The following is an 18297-nucleotide window of genomic DNA, read 5'->3' as shown; positions in this document are numbered from 1 at the left end:
GAGCCGCAGTTTGGACCCCCCTGATTCAGAGAAAGAAACTGTGAGACAGAAGAATCGTTCTTCACCTGTGTGAATGTGTGGGAGGCGTTCAGGGCCGGCAGCGTTTAGTGAGGCTGTTATGAAGGAGAAAAAATTAAATCGCAGGGATGAAGAGTTGCCTGTCACATGACAAGGTTGCCCTGAGATTAAATGGCAGCCATTAAAATGATACGAGGTGTGTCTAAAAAAAAAAGAAGCAGGCCCGGTCGGACCCATGTGTGTCCAACTTGTAAAGATGGACGCTCCGGGCTGTGGCTGCTCATCGCACCATCGGAGCGGCTGCAGGACTTAATGGCCCAGAAAACGGAGCCAAAGAGCAGACGGGCGGCCGGGCTTTAAACAGCCAACGCACTCAGCCGACGCTCAGCAGGCAGACCTTCACCCTGCAGCACAGATCCTCACCAACACACCGCAAACACACAAAACCTCACTCACCAGGCAGTTTCTACTAAAAATACACTTTAAATAAGATAAAACTAACTAGCAGCTTGTTTTAAGTCAGTAATTTGTTAAGCAGATGTGGACAGAGAAGAAAAAAACTGTACTCAAGTAAGAGCAGCACTACTTTAACATATTTATACTAAAAGTGAAAAGTATCCATCCAAGAAATTACTCAACTAAGAGTAAAAAACTATTTGGTAAAAAGTCTACTGAAGTACTGATCAGATTATCAGTCATGTAATATTTAAAAATTACGTCATCAGACGGACCAAAATATAAAGTTAAGTGGGAATTTTAAGGATAGAAATGACAGTAATTCATAAGTAACACAAAATAACAAAGTAATTTTTTCAAAATGAGTTTCAATAAAAATGTTATGAAACTTTAACAAAAACTGCAGGTGTGTCTGTGTGGTGAAGTTTTAGCTAAAACATGTTTGTTTTCATTCAGTGGGTAGAAAATCCATAAATTTTACACCAGCAAAGTACTTCATAATAAAATCACTCACATAAATGTAAAAAGTACAGCATAGTAAAATACTCCTAAAAGTACATTTAAAAAATAAATAAATAAAATAAAAAAATTACTCAAGTAAATGTAACAGAGTAAACGTAACTGCCCAACTCTGATTAGAACAAGACATTTTTCCTGTAAGAAAAATAATCTGCTAATAAAACCTGAACTTTTCATCAATATTAAGAAATTATTTACGTAAACATGCTCCTACTTCTTGTTAAAAAGTTACGTGTTAGTTTGGCCTTATCTGAGGTGTAATAAGATATTTGCACTAGAATCTAAACCAAAAAAACTTGGTAAGATCTTGTGGTTTTGCAGTGTATTAAAAAACTTTTATTTAACCCGTTTTCTTTTAAAGTTAAGCTTTTACTAACCAAAACTTGTATCTTTTATGCTTTTTGTTTTTTAAAATCCTTACTGGGATTTTCTGTGATAGAACAACAGAAAGTGGCTCGTAATCAAAAAGTTGAAGGAAAAGAAAAAAATATTTTGAGCGTTTTATGCATAAAAATCTGAAAGGTGCGGTGTGAATTTTCCAGTGTCAATAAACATGGACGCCTCTGACCTTTTCCATGTGTAAATAAAAATAACCACAGAGGTGATCCTTAGTTAGGAAACATGTTTTGCTCACAACTTTTCTTCTTTTTCAAGAAAAAACTCAAAATGTTTTTGTTTTGATCAGCAGAACTCTGATGGTTGAGCTGCTTCTAATTTTAAGCCACATCAAACATTCTAATCAGTGAACTAAACCAGGTCAATAAAAGCTTTTGCATTGCCATTATTACGGACTATTCATTTTACTGTCTGCTGTTAAATCTTCCATAAATTTCTCTCTCTCGTCTCGTCAAACTGAGAAGCATTGAGACAGTAGTTTAAAGGGATGGAGCCGCTTTTGAAGCAATTAAGATGTTTAAAGAAACACTTAGAGGCTCATTATTGGTTTGCAGTGGAGCCGATGTGAGTGGAGGACCGACGCAGTTTGACAGAAGGCATCAGGCTCTGAGGTCAAAGGCTAATTAAGCAGAGACGACCCTTTGCTCCTGCATTGTTAACCAATCTGTCCCCGGCGAGGACGACCGCCAGAGAGGCGTGACGCCGCCGCCGTCTCCGCGTTAAATCTCCATTTCGGCTACTGTGCCCCATCAGCTCGCAAAATAGCACGTCGGAGGGTCGCCGGCGTTCTGACGGGATCCATCCAAGAGTTATGGATATGCAATAATGAGCTGAGGCGGCCGATCGATGTTTGCGTGACTTCTCTATCATTGCGCTTTAAACAAGAGATTAATTGTGAGTCGACAGCGTAAGAAAAATGCCAAAGTAAAGGACACAGGAAGAGTGAAATATATCGCCGCGCTAAAGCTGTCAGACGTGTTTATTCAAGTCGTTCAACTGTTTCAGAGAGCTGCCATGGAAACATCATTTACCAACACACACCAACATCAGCAGGCCGAGGACAGGAAAACGTTACTAAGTTTGTTTTATCAGAAAATCCTGAGGAAGCACCGTCTGCTAAATCTGGAAAACAATAATATAATTTATTTATGCAATATTTTTCTAAAAACTCAGACACTTAGTCAGAATAAAGCACATACAGGAAACAAAATCATAAAAGGAAAAAAAAATAGATTAATATAGGTATATTTTAAGAGTTTAAAGAAAAGTATTTTAAACTAAACAGATTCAATTTAAAGTTGTCAACTGTTATTTTTGACAAAAATGAACAATTTAAAAAGAAAAAAAAAATTCTGGTGGAATCTAAAGCAGCTTTTTCTTTTATTGTTTTCAGAGACAAAACAACCATATTCAGTTAGACCTGGACGTAGTCTGCAGCGTTTTACTTTAAAATAAAAAATAAACTAACCAACAGGAAAGATATTCTGTAATTACTTGTGCTGGGACTTTAACACCTTCATTTAGATGCTGCTCTGTATTCAGGCATTTTTGGTGTTCATGCCAGGCCACCAGATGGCGCTGTGATGTGCAGGTTAAGGAAGTGCTATCCGTTTTGTTGCCCAGTAAACCCGACAGCTTTCACACCTGCAGGGGGCATCCACAAAAAGTTTCACTGTCTTCCTGAGAGCTGGTTTTAGAAACGGTGTTCCTGTCAGAGACGCCGATCAAACTGGATTGGAACAGAAATGCTACGGTGTAAACGGCTTGTAAAGGAGGTGCTGCCATGCGATTGGTGATTTCCTGTTTATGTCTGCAACACATTAAACAGGGAGACCACCAGACAAGAAGGCTGGATAGATGATATCTCCAAGTTTTGCATCCTGTGCGCCCCCAACCAAGACCAACATCACTTTAATTAAAGATGGCTGAAAGCATGAAGAGGCCAAGATTACCAAAGTTCGCAAAACTCACTGGTTACATCGAGTCAAAGACAAACTCTTTGCTGAAACTTTCCTAAAACCATGAAAATTATGGACAACCTCGGCCATCCTCTTCATGAGAGTGTCTTCAGACAGAGGCTTCTTCAAATTTGCTGTAATACAGACTGCTACAGGAGCTCTTTCCTGCCAACAGCCAACATATTTACAATAACGATGAAAAATCTGAATTAATGAGTTAGAACAACATTTAATTTCTCTAAAATCAATAAAGCATTTTTAAATTTTTGAATGAATGTAACGAACTGCAGGTCAAATCAGTTTCAGTTGAGCAGAAATGGAACAGAAGTTTCATCTCTGTCAGTTTTCCTCCCGTAAAACCACTAAAACAGGGAAACGTTCTTATCAGACGCTGAGATTTCAGGTTCAGCAGAAGGACGTTTCAGATTCAACAGCATTTGACAACCATTTCACTTCACTTCAAGCCAGCAGGACGGTGTGTGTGTGCGTGTGTGTGTGAGAGAGAGAGTCAGAAAGAGAAATAGAGAGTGAGGATAAGAGGACATAAACTACACAGCCCTGGCCATTTAATGTCTCCACAGCCCCAGGCCTGTGTTAATGGTGGTGTTGAACACATTACTGTGGTGCTTGTGCCCTGAGCAGACAATTATACTGGTATTTAGCCCCGGAGGCTATCAGGGCACTTAGCAGCACCACGGGCCGGGGAGGACGGCTTGACAGCTCTCACAGGAGTTTTATTCTGTAATCAAGAACCAGGAGAAACGCTAAAATAAGAGCCACCAGGTTCCCAGGGGCCTCCAGTCAAACATCGCTTCAGCTTACAGAAACAGCTCAGAGAAACATTCTCATTTACTGACCTAACAGGGACTAAACTGGCAGATTTGTCAGGTTGTAACTGAGTTTTAATATGAATCTAATGGAAGTGGACTGAATGAAAAATAAAGAAAACTGGATCTGTGTCCTGTAAACACCTTTCAGGTGACTTTAAGTTTGAGAAACAGCTAAATGTGTTAAACCTAATTTTATAAAAGGACTTTTGACAAAAATAAGTTATTTTGTATTATTTACTAATGGATCATGTCAAAAACTGATATGACAATTAGGGATGAAACTTCAGGCTGATATCGATTTTGTTGTTATGGATAATATTGATATTTACCAATATTATATATATTATATATATGCTATATATATTTCTTTACCGTTTCAACACCTTTAGAAAGAAGTGACCAGAAACAGACAGCAACAAGATGAAAATAAAAATACTTTTTTCTGTCTATATTTGATATGAAAGGTCTGGAACATGTACAATAACGTAATCTAAATGCACAAAAGCCTTCGGGGCAAAATGACTGTAAACCTGTCAGGAGAGCAGTCTGAACATCTACAACTTTTTCCACATTTTGTCTCATTGCAGTTTTATTTGTTGGACTGATACTGATATGTTAAAAAATAACTAAAATCAGTCGATACCGATGTTAGTGCTGATATATCGTGCATCCCTAATTGAAATTAGATTTGTTTACTCAGAGAAGTTGGTTTATCTTAGACCAGACAAACACATTTTGTCTTAATTTTGACAAAATTTTAACGTAACTTTTAAAACTCCATTATTTTTTACATATTTGTTGAAACTCACCATGTCATGACAGCTTGGTATGAGACAGATCTGTAAAGTTCCTTTGCCTTCTCCCAGTCCTATCTAGAAACAACCAATCAAGGCCAGGAGGCGGGTCTTAGTGCTGTCAATCACCCCCTTTCTTTCTGCTACTCTGCAGATAGCATAGCCTGTTGTGAACGCTAAGGCTAGTTGACAGCGGATGAATGGCTTATAGATATTTACACTATCTACCAAAAATCTGTGCTGAGATTTTGTGTTTTTGCAGTGTCCTGCTGGTTTCACCTCTGTTAAGGAATCAACAGAGTGAATGTGTTAAAGTTGGTGACGTTTTGAACCCATCAGCAATGAACTCTGGCTACATGACATGAAACAGCGCTTACTTTGAAAAGGTCACCTCTTTGCGGCGAGGAACCGATTTCTGATTCGTTTAGGTTTAATAAATCCTAAAGAGTGAGCGGCCTTTGTGGCATCTCAAAAATGAGAGTGAGGCGAAGGTTTGTGGCGGTAAGTAATCTGACCTGAAAGCAGCTAAAAGCCATTTTACACACGAAACAAAGAAACGCAGCGGCGGCAGCTTCTTGGTAGTTTTTTTCTTTGCTTATTCTTCAGAGGGAGGCTGACAACCTGAAACGACAGACTTTATACGCAGTAACTCAAGTTGGTGTACAGTAGGATATAGATTGAAGTGAGAAAAATCAATAGAATATCATCTAGAAAGATAGTAATGGATTTCTAACTTAATGGGCTCACACAGGTCTATCGATTAGCAGGATGAAAATCTGCAATATCTCAACAATCTGATTTGCATTTAAATTACAGTAGGCGCTGTGCTGACACCGATATAACAACACAGACAAACGTATAGCTGGGCGAGCGGCGCTCCATCATCACGTCTGACTGCGGGCTAAATCCGCTTTTCGAAAAGTGAAGGAAAAGTTGCTCTGCTGAGAGATAACCAACTTCTAAATTCTGCTGGTCGGGACAAGGACAGAAAAATGTCACCTATGAGTCTGAGGCGGCCATAACTCTGGCTGGGCAGCTCATCGTGAGGCGGCTGTTTGTGGAGAAACACTGTGGATGTCTCTGTGTATGTGTATATTTGTACTGAGTGGGTGGGTGGGAGTGGAGGCGACGTGAGATGAGATGTTGAGAGGGGAGGGGAGTTTGATGGACTGCACTGTCACCTCCCGGCCGGCGATTTACAGCGGCGCGGCTGCTGACGAGCGCGGGGCAGTAAACAGGCCGGCCAGGGGCGTATTTCACAGCGAGCTGGCTTTTATGAAGAACACCGGGATGGCTCTGCCCACGGCTCCGCCCGCACCGCCGTGACGGATGGAGAAAGACGCATGACAAGCTTCATCATTGTTTGTAAATCTTAACTGTTCCCGCTCACTAACTCCAGAAGGCAATTTTGCGGAGACAGCGAGAGGGGGGGGACGAAGAGCGAGGAGGAGGAGGAAGGGGTAAGGAGGGGAGGGGAAAGGACAGCGTGGCACTCTTGAAGGTTATTTGGATCTCTGTATTTGGCCAAATGATTAGCCTTATCCTGGGAGGGAGATAAATCTGCCAGGCGCCGTTTGGCAGCCGTGTGGGAAGGGAGGGAAGGAAGATCACAGGAACCGTTTCCTCCGTCTGATCCCGACCAAAACATCGCTTTACTTCACCTCAACGTCCAGCCGCTTTCTGTAACAACACCTGCTTCTCCATCACAAATGTTTCCAAATATTTGTCGCTATTCTGCTAATGTCAAAAAAACACAATTTTGCAGTTGCCATGAATAAGAAATTAAATTAAACTCACGTTAATGAGTCACTAAAAATGAGCACACAAGCAACAGCGATGGCCAACAAACCCGCTTCTCTCGACCCACTCGGTTTTAATTTATGGGTCTAAAAATGATCTGATGGACGCTGGAAAAGATTATTGTTGTTTTCATGTTGTGCTAAAAGGAGTTACACTATCAGCGAAGCTACTCAAGGCTAAAAGAGCATCTCTATGCTAAACATGCACAGAGGCTAACGCTAAGATCAGCGTCTACAGTCCACTTTTCTAAAGAAACACCGGAAAACTGAAGGGCTAGAATAACACTTCATATTAATCTGATGGCTGAATAACAGATTAAAAACAATAAATATATTTGCTTTTGAGCTCATGTCTGTTTATCCAATAATTTAGCAGCAAAAGAGTTTTTTTCATTCGTCAGTAAATAGTTTTCTAAAAAATGATTAATTAATTACAATTAACTCATTTAGTCGACCCTCACCATTATTGTGTATACTTAAATATCTTTTATTGTGCATGTAGCTCTGACAGATTAGAATCTCAGTAACTTGTGTTACTTTTGTTTTTACTTCGAGATATTAAATAAAACAGATGAATATAATTAGACCTGATGTGAAGGCGTGACATGGCATTGAAACAGATCCCAGGGGTCCGTGTGCTGGACGCACATTTCAGAATCCTGCACACTGCAAACTATGTTTGTTAGGCTAAGAGGCCGCTCTTTCTGTTAGCTACAGTCCTGCAGTATTAAAGATGATGGTCAGATCTGCTAATAAACAACCTGCTTTGTAAAAATCTGAATTTAAGATCCAGCTTTGAACCTGCAGACCTCTAATAGGCTATGGAAATGAACACTGCCTCTTTCTCTTTTTTTAAAAAAGGTGAATTGACACTAAAAGTGGGACCACCGGCTGAGATTGTTTTCTTGTAATGGAGCATGGCGGTTCAGGGTGGAGCTGACGTGGGACCCTCACAGCAGAAGGACAGCTGAAGGTGGTAAACAAACAGCGCTACAAGGCCAGATGTGGAGGTCCTAAGCTTTACGATGCTGGTGGTGCCATCGCTCCCTTTCAGGAAAAACACGGCTGATGCTGTGATTCTGACGCTCTTTCTCTGTGTCCTTCTCGTGAGAAATTAGATATTACTACGAGAAAAACACAGGTACAGAAAAACTGGGTTCCTAGCATAAACATGTCCCACCAAATGCCAAAAGTGCATCAGCTCACAGAGAACAATATCAAATTAGGCTGATGAAGCCATGATAAATCAATAACACATATTGCAAATGAAAGGGACTTCCGAGGAATTTGAAATCAAAAATCGATCCTTCGCTGTATATCGTCACTCTGATACTTCATGCTGTCATTTCTGGGTTTGGGTTCTGCTCATCAACCTTCCTTTTCTTCAAACCCACAGGCCGGGATGTTTGACAGAAACACGAATAAAACATAATTACTTATCAGAAATACTTTCCAGATCTAGTTTCCTTAACAAACTGAACCCTGACAACGGACTTTTTCTTTTTGCATCAGCTTAGACTGAAAGTGAGTGAGAATATCCTCCATGCTGGAAATGTGAAGGCAGGGCACAATTAAACGATGTGCCATCCTCAGTAAAACAGATATTAAAGTAGTTCATGTCTGCCTTAGCTAACACACAAAAATAGTTTGACAGTAAATACTACAGCAAATATCACTGATATGAATCTAAGTACTGTAAAGTACTCAAAAATTTTAATCAAGTAATAGCTTTAATAACTTATATTATTTATAAGTTATTAAAGCAAGTCGCCTTAAAAGGATTATTTCACAACAACACTTTTGAAACCATCTTAAAATGTAAAGAGCAAGAAGATTTGCTGAAGAAAAATAATTGAAATGGCCAGAAACAGATTTTCCATCCTGGACAAATTGGTCCCTGTGATCTCAGTTTTTGCTGCCACTTTGCTTTCCATCAGTAATCTCACTCTTATTACGTACTTATCTGCATTCTTTAGATATTTCCAAAAAACACTTTACTGAAGATGATAAGCAACGCACATAATCTGATTCCCCCACATTCCCTGGTAATAAGGAAGGCATAAACTCCCGGCAACCAGAAACGCTGCGCTGAGATTCTCATCTGGAAAGAAATCTACTGCTGCACAAATCAGAGATTACATCTGCTTCATCTGTAAACACGGCGAAAAGAAACAAAGCTGCACTGTTTGGGACTTCTTGCACAGGTCTACACAGTTTATACTCTATTCCCCTTTCTAATTCCCAATAATTCACCTGAATCATATTTTAATACATTCTCTGTTGTATTTTAAACATCAGAAAAGCATTAAGCTGATTAAAGCCATAAAGCAAAGCCTTAAAATTCACTGATAAGAGCCTGCATACACGGAAAGTACTGGATTTGCAGTAAAGTTTAGTGCAAGTGAAAATGAAATTTTATGACACTCTCGACTTGAATGCAGTCCTCCCTTGGATGTTCTGTTGATAAAGTCTGGGTAAAAGTTTATGGGGCCTTATGAGTGTGTGTGTTGGAGTGTTTCTGTGTTGCTCACAGCCTGCCATGGTCTCAGAGCAGCTGTTGTTCTCCTCCAGGCTGACAAAGGGCGGCACACAGGTGGTGGAGCCCAGGCCCTGGGTCAGGTAGGTGGCCCCGGGGTAATAGGAGTGCATCCGGTACTGGGAGGACACGCCGTGGCTTGGGAGGCGGCTGTCCCCATGGGGCATCTGCTTTAAACAAAAGAACAACAAAAATGTCACATTTATATGTACATTACACAGTAATTAGAAGTACACTGTAAAACTGGCCAAAATGTTCACCTTGGCCTGACCTGTGACTCACAATCTGTTTGCAGTTGGTGAACACAGCTTATATAAGAACTAGCAACCCACACTCTTCAGTGTCGGTGTTGCTACCGCAGGAAAACAACTCAAAGTTAGCTATTTTCACAATAAGAAAAGTGTAAAACTAAAGATTTTTAAAGGAAACTAGTTTCTGCCAAAGCATGTCAGTCAGGCTGTTACAGTAAATAATGGTCATTTTAGTCCTTCATCATTTAAACTTTTGGTTGAATTGTCCCACCCTTTAGGTACAAACTAAACATATTCATGTTTAACTTGTAATTTTAATTGCATTTCTTATTAAAATAGAAAAAATGCAATTGCAAACTTGTGTCTTTTCAACATTAGAATATCAAAAAAGGTGTGCGCACATTTGTGCCTTAGCAAGCTAATGGAAACATATACGGTATATGTTTATATGTCTGAATGCTTGAGGTATATGATATACACTAAAGGTGCATGAACACAAGTAGGGGTTCTTCTATTTGTTTATGAAAATAAATCAACCTTTTTAAACAAAGTGCAGTCATACTGATTTTGAGGTTGAGGCATGTCGGTCTTTCTTGAATTTTAGACTCCTGGCCTTTATTCGTTCAGCAAACAAGAAAAAATGTACCAATAAAGAAAATCAGCTTATCTTAACTTTTTAGGAGTTTGTCTGAGGTAACATTTACATTTTTAATAAAACGATGATCAATTCTTTCTCATTTCAATTCTCACAGAGAACAGCTTGTTCTCTGTCAGTCCGACGCCCGTGCAAAGGCGCAGATTAACTGCAACAAAAATGTTACAAAAGCACAGAGAGAGCAAACAAAATCGGTGCACAAACGTTTTAATGTAAATACTGTAGCAAACGCCTGCACAGGCCCATTCCTTTCTTCAAAAGCAGTTGCAGTTTAAACATAGATAACACACATTTCAAAAACAACTTACATGCAAGAATGTCACACTGTATTCATATATAACTGTGATAATTGTTGCTACCACTATATGACCTGATTCAGTTCCAGACATTCACAAGCAAAGCATTAGGAACAAACAGGAAATCATCATTAGCTGCAGGAACGAGCTGCAACGCCCGGCGGCTTTCTCCAGACCTCTGAAAACTTTCAGACGAGCTGTCTACTCAGCAGCAAGGCCGCCTCACTGAGGGTTTTCAATTTCATTTTTATGGAATTTGATTTCTGTCAGCCTGTAATATGTCACCCGTATTGTCCACACCATCAGCTCTGCGACAGCTTTATAAACTGTTATTTAAGCTACACTCCACTCTTGTATTGGGCTGTGAAAAACAGAGATTGGAATGGAGTCTTCAAAGTGCACCGAGCTTATGGCTCCCAGCACACATATAGCACAGGACTAAACTGTCTTAGCAAAAGTTGCTCACAAAAGGCTTTTTTTCTGGTTAACATGGATGGTAAAACATCCAGATCCAGTGTGTGGATTTGGCCTAAATGAAGGATTCAGTGTCCCATGTAGAGTTCGGCATATCGATGCTGATGTATTGTTTGCTGCCTCTTGGCCAGGACTTCCTTGAAAAAAAGGTTTTTAGTCTCAATGATTTTTTTATCCTGGAAAAATAAAGGTTAAATTAAAAAAAATTAACTGAGTATAAATCTATTTTTTTAAAACATATAAACTGTATAAATTGGTTCTTAAGCTTGCCATCTTTATGCTTCTGTGTAAACTGTGCACAGAAGCAGTTTTCTGTCACTCTGCACTGTGTCAAACGGACCAAAGCCTTTCAGCAACCTATTCCCCTCCTTGCCTGTGGGGGCGCTGCAACAAGAAGGGAACAACATGAAAACCTCTGAAGACACTGAATGCACCTTCCCTCTTCACAAAATGTAGCAGCGCATTTGTTTTGGTGATATTTACCCAGAATGCCCTGCGCTTCCTGCTTTTGGAGTGGTCTCCAGTCCCTTTGATGTTAATAAATGTATTCAAACCTCAACAGAGTTCACTGATCCGAACCAGACCGAGGTTTGTAGGCAAACCAGAGTGCATGTTGTGCGTATTGCAGGATTTATTTTTTGTCTTTAGTTAAAGACCACAAGCCATTTTACCCGTTAGAGCATTTAAGCTACTCATACATTTGTTTTGGTGTATTTACCCAGAATGCCCTGTGCTTGTAGTTTGCTTCCTGCTTTTGGAACGGTTTCTGGTCCGCTTAGCGTTCACATATGTATTCAAACCGAACCCGTGATCACATAAACCGAACCGAGCCTGAGGTTTCTAGGCAGACCAGAGTTCACTTCTGTTGGTCCACATCAAAGTCTGAATTTGGATTCACACATTCAAAAACAAACCAGTGTGAATGGGCCTTAGAACACCAACAGTTTTGAGTTGAGAGTAATTTTGTTACGTACTCTGTGTAAGTACAAGAAGATCTACTGTTTTGTATTTTTGCATTTAACTAATAATCTATAACAGGAAGAGAAGTGCACTGCAGCTTCCTAATAATGAAAGTTTCCACACATCTACAGCAGTGCTTATAAGCTGACTTGTTGAGTCTCGGGGGGCTTATTACCGCCCTGACAGTGCCTATCTTCTTATCTGGCACCATCTTCTGTCTGGAAGCTCTTTGCCACCCTTATTTTATCACCATCCACCTGCATGGCAGCCAAGCACCGAGAGCAGAACAGAGGAGGGAGATGGCCTTTCGCTGATAACAACCGCAATGTTTCCTCTGGGGCTGCACGTTGGAAAGGGATTAGCTGGGACCTCAAGTTCACTTACTAAAGATTACTTACATGGATCTTATTTCACAGCCCAACACAAAGTAGGGCAAAACTGTGAAGCAGAAGGTAAATGATACCTGGTTTTATAAAATTTTGAGAAACAAAACACTGAAAACCGTAATGGGGTTTCGTGGTCACCAGTCACAAGAAAAGCTACCAAGATTTGTGATGGGAATGATGTGCTTGTACAGGAACTCAAGAAGAATCCTGTCAGCTCCAGGAAACGGCCATGTCCTGTATAAATGTATGTTGTTATTGATTAGAAATAGCAACAAAATATAATCTGCATACTTCAAACTCCAAAATTAGGTTAATTCATGAGGTAAATTATGGCTAATGTATCTAATATGCATCATACCTAAATTTATATGTGTGCATATGCTATATTCAAATTAATCTGCACCTAATTTAGTATCTATTTGACAGCAAAAACAATTAATTTATATATAACTGTAAATACATTCTGCTGTAGGGGTCAAAGGGCATGAACATGAATGCAGTTTGCTACATTAATATTTTTTTGTAATTCATCCTTCACTTTACAATGTGCAACTTTGTGTTAGTCTGTTTAAAAAGTAATTAATTTCACCAGATATAGCTTAAATAAATTTCCAAAAATACAGGTGGTATGAGTATCTTTACAGTGCACAATGAAGTCAGAACATAACAGTAAAGCAAAATAATAAGATCTGTTCAGGATACATATCCTGAACAGATCAAATGTTCACTTTTATTGGATAGTAAAAGAATAAAAATGACAACAGAAACTGACCTAATCTTTGACTAGTAAGAGAAGATATGAAACTGTGTTGTAGGAAGTAATTTTCCTGAAAATGTAAAAGATAAATTCTTACCCGGGTATCTCAAGGATGACGCTTGAAGTTTAATAAAACTGAAATATGGTCAAATAAATAAGACTATTTTTAAGCAAAAAACAATAAAAGTAAAAAAAAATTTCATCTTTCTCCTTCCCACTGTGTGTTTGTGGCATTAATAGAATCCACAAATAATAAACTCTGGAATTACAAAAAGAGTGGCCAGTAAATTTAGAGAATCGCATCACGTAACCCCTTCAACCCGACAGCCTGCCAAAAAAAAATCATAAATCACAAAGGAGGATGGCTAAATTATGCTAAAGAGCGCTAACTGATTAGCATTAATGTGCTCACTTTCTTCCTCAAGCGCTGAAGCATGGCGGTTTGTTCTTCTGCCGACAGACAATACCATTAACCTTTGCAATTTAGCCTCTGCAGGGTGGCAGAGGCAGTGACCCCAAAACTAGATGTTGCTACTGGGGGAAACCGGAGGGAGGCAGAGAGAGGTGGGAAAAATGATCTTCATAAAAAAACCAAACCACATCGTCAGGGATCAGGGGAGAGTTATAGTTATAATCTGCTTCATGCATAATCTCATTTCCTTTGGACACAACAGAGATACATTCCAGTATAAATCAGTGCATGTACACACAGCTGGAGGAGGGACCAAACGCAGGCCGCCAGACAAAACTAACAACTGAGTTTAACTGCATTTTGAAGCCGTTACTATTTGTACTAACCGTTTACTCAGTACCTACCTTTCAAAAGTGTAATGTTTTAAATTATGGAAGTATATTCTGAGTAAATTAAAAATGAACGGCCTTTATTGTCGGACACAATAAAGGCCGACAATAAATAAGGTCAGCAGTGTTGAATATTTCAAATGTAGCTGCAACCACTTGGTTCACCAATAAAACCAGAAATAAAAATGTAAAAAAAAAAATTCAAATATTTAATTGTGTTAACCATAACGAGCACCTTTAGAGGCACAAAAGGGGACATTAATGTCAATTCTACTTTCTAAGGACAAACGCAGGGAAACAGTGGCACATTTATGTTACTCTATATAACGTTTTATTTCCGGTTACATTATCACAGTGTGCTGTGTGGAAGAATGCTGCTTGATTTGACAGATAATGACAGCAAAGTAACCAATATAACTGTTACTTTATTCTTTTATTCTTAGTAAGGAATAAAATAATATTTATTCTTTATTAAGAATAGATATTCTTAATTACAATTTGTTTTTGCTGTTGTTATAAATCTTGTTTAAGAATATAATAATCTTCTAGTAATGTAATGTTGAGGCCATACTGCCCACTATTAGAATAAAATAACATTTGGTCCAACTAAGCTGAAAACAGTCAGGGATTCATAGACTGATTATTTAAATGAACTGATCATAACAAACTAAACCCCAGCTTTTTTTAAATTGGTTTACAGCCTTGTAAACATTTCTCCACCCAAACCTGAGTTACTGTGAGCTTTAATGATGAAATTATAAAAATCAGAACATTAACATCCCCTTGAGCCAAAAAAAACGAGCTCAGTCTGCTTTGACCTTTTACTCCTCTGTTCTTTAACAAGCGTCTGCAAAGCTTTTTCCCATTAGCCCCATCATGTCCTGTTTTAGGGTGTTTTCACACCTGATAGTCACTCCTTCAATTGGGGACAAAATTACAACATTTGTTACATTTTCAGCTGCTGTGGTTCTCTTTCACACTGCAGTGTCAGATGATCCAAACCCTGTTCCCTTTTTCGCCTGTGGGGGCGCTGCACCAAGAACCACTAAAGGAAACAACACAAAAACCACTGAAGAAGACACTGAATGCAACTTCCTTCTTCACAAAATGTAAACAAAAATGGAGTGGTGCCAGATTTTAGCGGTCAGAGGATTTCTCTTTGGTGTTCTGCTGCTAGCACTAAACTAGCATGTTGGTTTTGGTTGTTTTTACCCAGAATGCCCTGCACTGTAGTCCACTTCCTGATTTTGGCTCTGTCTACGGTCCGCTTGGTCTTCACATATGCATTAGAACTGAACCAGAACTTTTATAATCCACATCAGAATTCGATTATGCATTCACAACTCCACTAGCAAACTGGACTTTCTAAACAAATGAACCGGAGTTTGACTAGTCAGGACTGGTGGGAGCGATCGGGTCTGCAGACCATCATGACCCAAACTGTTGTACAGATGACTTCATTAACCTCATATGAATATCTACGTCTTCTCCAAATGGTTTCTTCTGTTTGACTGAACTATATTTACTTCTTTGTTCTTCTTCTATCTGTTGCAATTTAAAGTTGTTTTACTTTAGATGTCTGGATGTAGATCATTTTTAATATAAGTTTTCAAAGACAGCCTACAAATGAAGTTTAACTTAAGAAAACAACATACAAAGTTCTCATACAAATATTTTCTTTTTTAATAGGCTGCAATGAAACTTCAGGGACTCTGAGCTCATTTTAAGTCAATAATTCCTTAATTTTGATGGAAAAGTTCTAGTTGCATTGTCAGATTATTTCACTTGAAACATGACATGTTTCTCATGTTGTGTGTTACCTGGTACTGTGGGTAGTTGTACAGATTGGTGTAGTAGGGGGGGTAGCGTGACTGCTGGTAGAAGTTGTAATAGGAGGTTTCCAGCAACAGGTCAGAAGTTCCCTCAGAGTGAGGCCTAACAGAGGAAGAGGAGGGACTGGAGGACGATGAAGAGCGACTTCCTGGAAGAAGAAATAAAGGAGTAAGACTAAGATTGTCTCAAATAAACTATTGTCCGTGGCCTTTAATCTGTAATCTGTATTTCTATCATGTAAATTAAAGATTTTTTTTTTTGTAATTCAAATTTGATTGATTTTCTGAATATTGTCTCACATAAAACACAAACACAAAACAAAAAAAGGCTGGTGCACCCCCCCCCATCCACCTCAATACCCAGGGTACAGTCATATATCTTATGTATGTTACAGTGTTAATTAAAAAACATTGAAGATTTTTTTTTTTTACATTCTTTGACATAATTATTTTCCAGCTTCAGTTAAAAAACACTCAGAGGTTATTACTTCAGCTCCACCTGAATATTTGAAATGTTTGCTGTAGTATTAGTTTTCCTGAGTGTCTTTTTCAAACCAAGATTAAACAGCGCCATCTGCTGGTGCTGGTAACAGTTATATTTACTTTAAGAATATCATCTGAAAGTTTAACTAGTGGAGGAATTTAGCTAGAAAACTCATATAGATTTATTACACATAGTGAAAATTTATGTCAAGCATTTGTTTCTGTTCATTTTGGTGATTTAAACTGATGCATAAGCTTTGAAAAAACAAAATTTAAATAAGATCATCAAAATACACAAGACCAATAAAAATAAATAAAAATATTTTTTACTGAAGAAATGTTGGAGAACCCAGATTAAAAAAACACAAATAAAAAAAAAAATCAACCAATATAGCTGGTTTTCAATGAAGCCTTTAGAGATAAAAATGTTTTCAGATTTGCTTTTGTTTTTGCAAGGTTTTATTAAATAGTAATATTAAATATAATATAAAATTAGTTTGCATTTTGCACAAAAAACATATACGCACATGTTCTAGACATCTTGCTCAGGAAATTATATGAATATTTCTAATCCAGTAGCTTTCTAAGAATGAACAATGGGCTTTAATCTTTAAGCTATGTAATAAAAACAGAAGAAAAGTCAGTATTTGTTCATGTTTTTGTTTGAAATAGATATAATATTACAGGGATCTTACACGGTTAAAGTTTGTGTATGTATGGACATGTTGGAAGTTAAATAAAAAATGTTTTGTGAAACTAATTTAGTTGTATCTCAAATAGCATACAAGGGAATAATGATCTTCAACAGATCAGTGTTAATAGTGGATATTTTAGTAAATAAAAACAAGATATATTTAACAGAAGTTCAGTATTTTTCCACCTAGCTGTGTGGAAGTCTGGCAGATCTATTCATGAAAAAATAGATTTTTTTTTTCTGTTTCAAACATCAAAACAATCTTTTTCCAAAGAGTCATGGTCATTTTTATCACTATGAGTAATAAAGGTGACTGAACTATGTTTTTTTGCACGTTGGGCTTAACACAAGGAATGGAGCACCGAATCCTGCAATTGTTCCTGTAATCTCAGCAACTTTCTCTACTAAACATTTCTTTCTTCCACTCAACTTTCCTTTAATTTGTATTAGGAAGCCAGAAATTAAACTTTGGGTGCTTATTTACAATAAATTTTAATCATCCAAAGTAGAAATGAACTGCATCACTGAATGACTAGAATGACTGAACTTTTCAGTGACATTCAGATCGAGATGGACCTGTGTGATGGATAATTCTTCCAGGATAAAAAGTTCAAGATAATTACTGGCTATCTGCTGTGCTTTCCTTATCAGCAAGGCCACATTCCTCTCAGGCAGACCACGATCTTTTGGTTTTGCACAATGAAGACACTGTGCATCCCTGAATCCTCAGATATTAAGTCTTTTGTCCCCGCTCCGAAGCCAATCTTGTCATCACCGTATCAATGAGTGCTTCACTCCTTTTTCCAGCACAGCCCGCTCTCACTGTTCTGAGGACAAAGTTGACTTTTTTTCACACAGCAAAGCAGGGAGAAACGGAGCGTAAGCAGCCTTGACCTTCATCACATGACAGGTCCATATCATACTTTCCCTGCTAACAAGCCTCCTACTAGGATAAAGTCAACAATGGAAAAACTGTTTACTGCTGCAAGCCAGGAGCCAGAGCAGAACTGAGTCAGCAGGTGCCTCAGAGATTAGAAGCTTTCTGACCGACATGCATGTAATTATAGCTGAAATAACACTATTTAGCTTGCCAGGATTTTATCTAAGACAAACACCAACTTGGTACTAATTTTGAAACATTTTCTCCCAAAAATGTTGACTTGTTTTCTTTTTAAAGACTAAAGGAGGGAAACATACAAATGATAATGATAGCAGCTTTATATAGCCTAACCTGAAAGAAGCAAACACATTTAATAAGTTTGCATCGCAATGACTAACAATATGGTGATTTATGCACATATTAGGTCTTGATGATTTGGCTGAAAATTGCATCATGATATAAACGTTTCATATCAGTCAATATCAACAATTATTGATTATTTTTTTCTTTTAAATATCTGAA

General features: G+C 38.3%; 1 protein-coding gene across 3 annotated transcripts in view; it reads right to left on the bottom strand.

The window, feature by feature from the left end:
* Positions 1-18297, bottom strand: part of dmrt1 (doublesex and mab-3 related transcription factor 1) — a 35933-nt gene that overhangs the window by 8074 nt on the left and 9562 nt on the right. The window contains exons 3-5 of one of the 3 annotated variants that reach the window (XM_015045681.1): positions 15707-15867; positions 9302-9476; positions 2926-3033 (exon numbers count right to left, since the gene is read on the bottom strand). In XM_015045681.1, the coding sequence (XP_014901167.1) occupies positions 2993-3033; positions 9302-9476; positions 15707-15867 (377 nt within the window). In that variant the 3' untranslated portion in view covers positions 2926-2992. Of the gene's footprint in view, positions 1-2925; positions 3034-9301; positions 9477-15706; positions 15868-18297 lie in introns of those variants that run through there. The other 2 variants (XM_015045680.1, XM_015045679.1) reach the window with 2 other exon arrangements.

This window comes from Poecilia latipinna, unplaced genomic scaffold, assembly GCF_001443285.1.
Source record: "Poecilia latipinna isolate Pla-1442-1.1 unplaced genomic scaffold, P_latipinna-1.0 Scaffold738, whole genome shotgun sequence".
In the NCBI taxonomy this organism is placed as follows: domain Eukaryota; kingdom Metazoa; phylum Chordata; class Actinopteri; order Cyprinodontiformes; family Poeciliidae; genus Poecilia; species Poecilia latipinna.
This window is presented reverse-complemented; position numbering and strand designations above follow the sequence as displayed.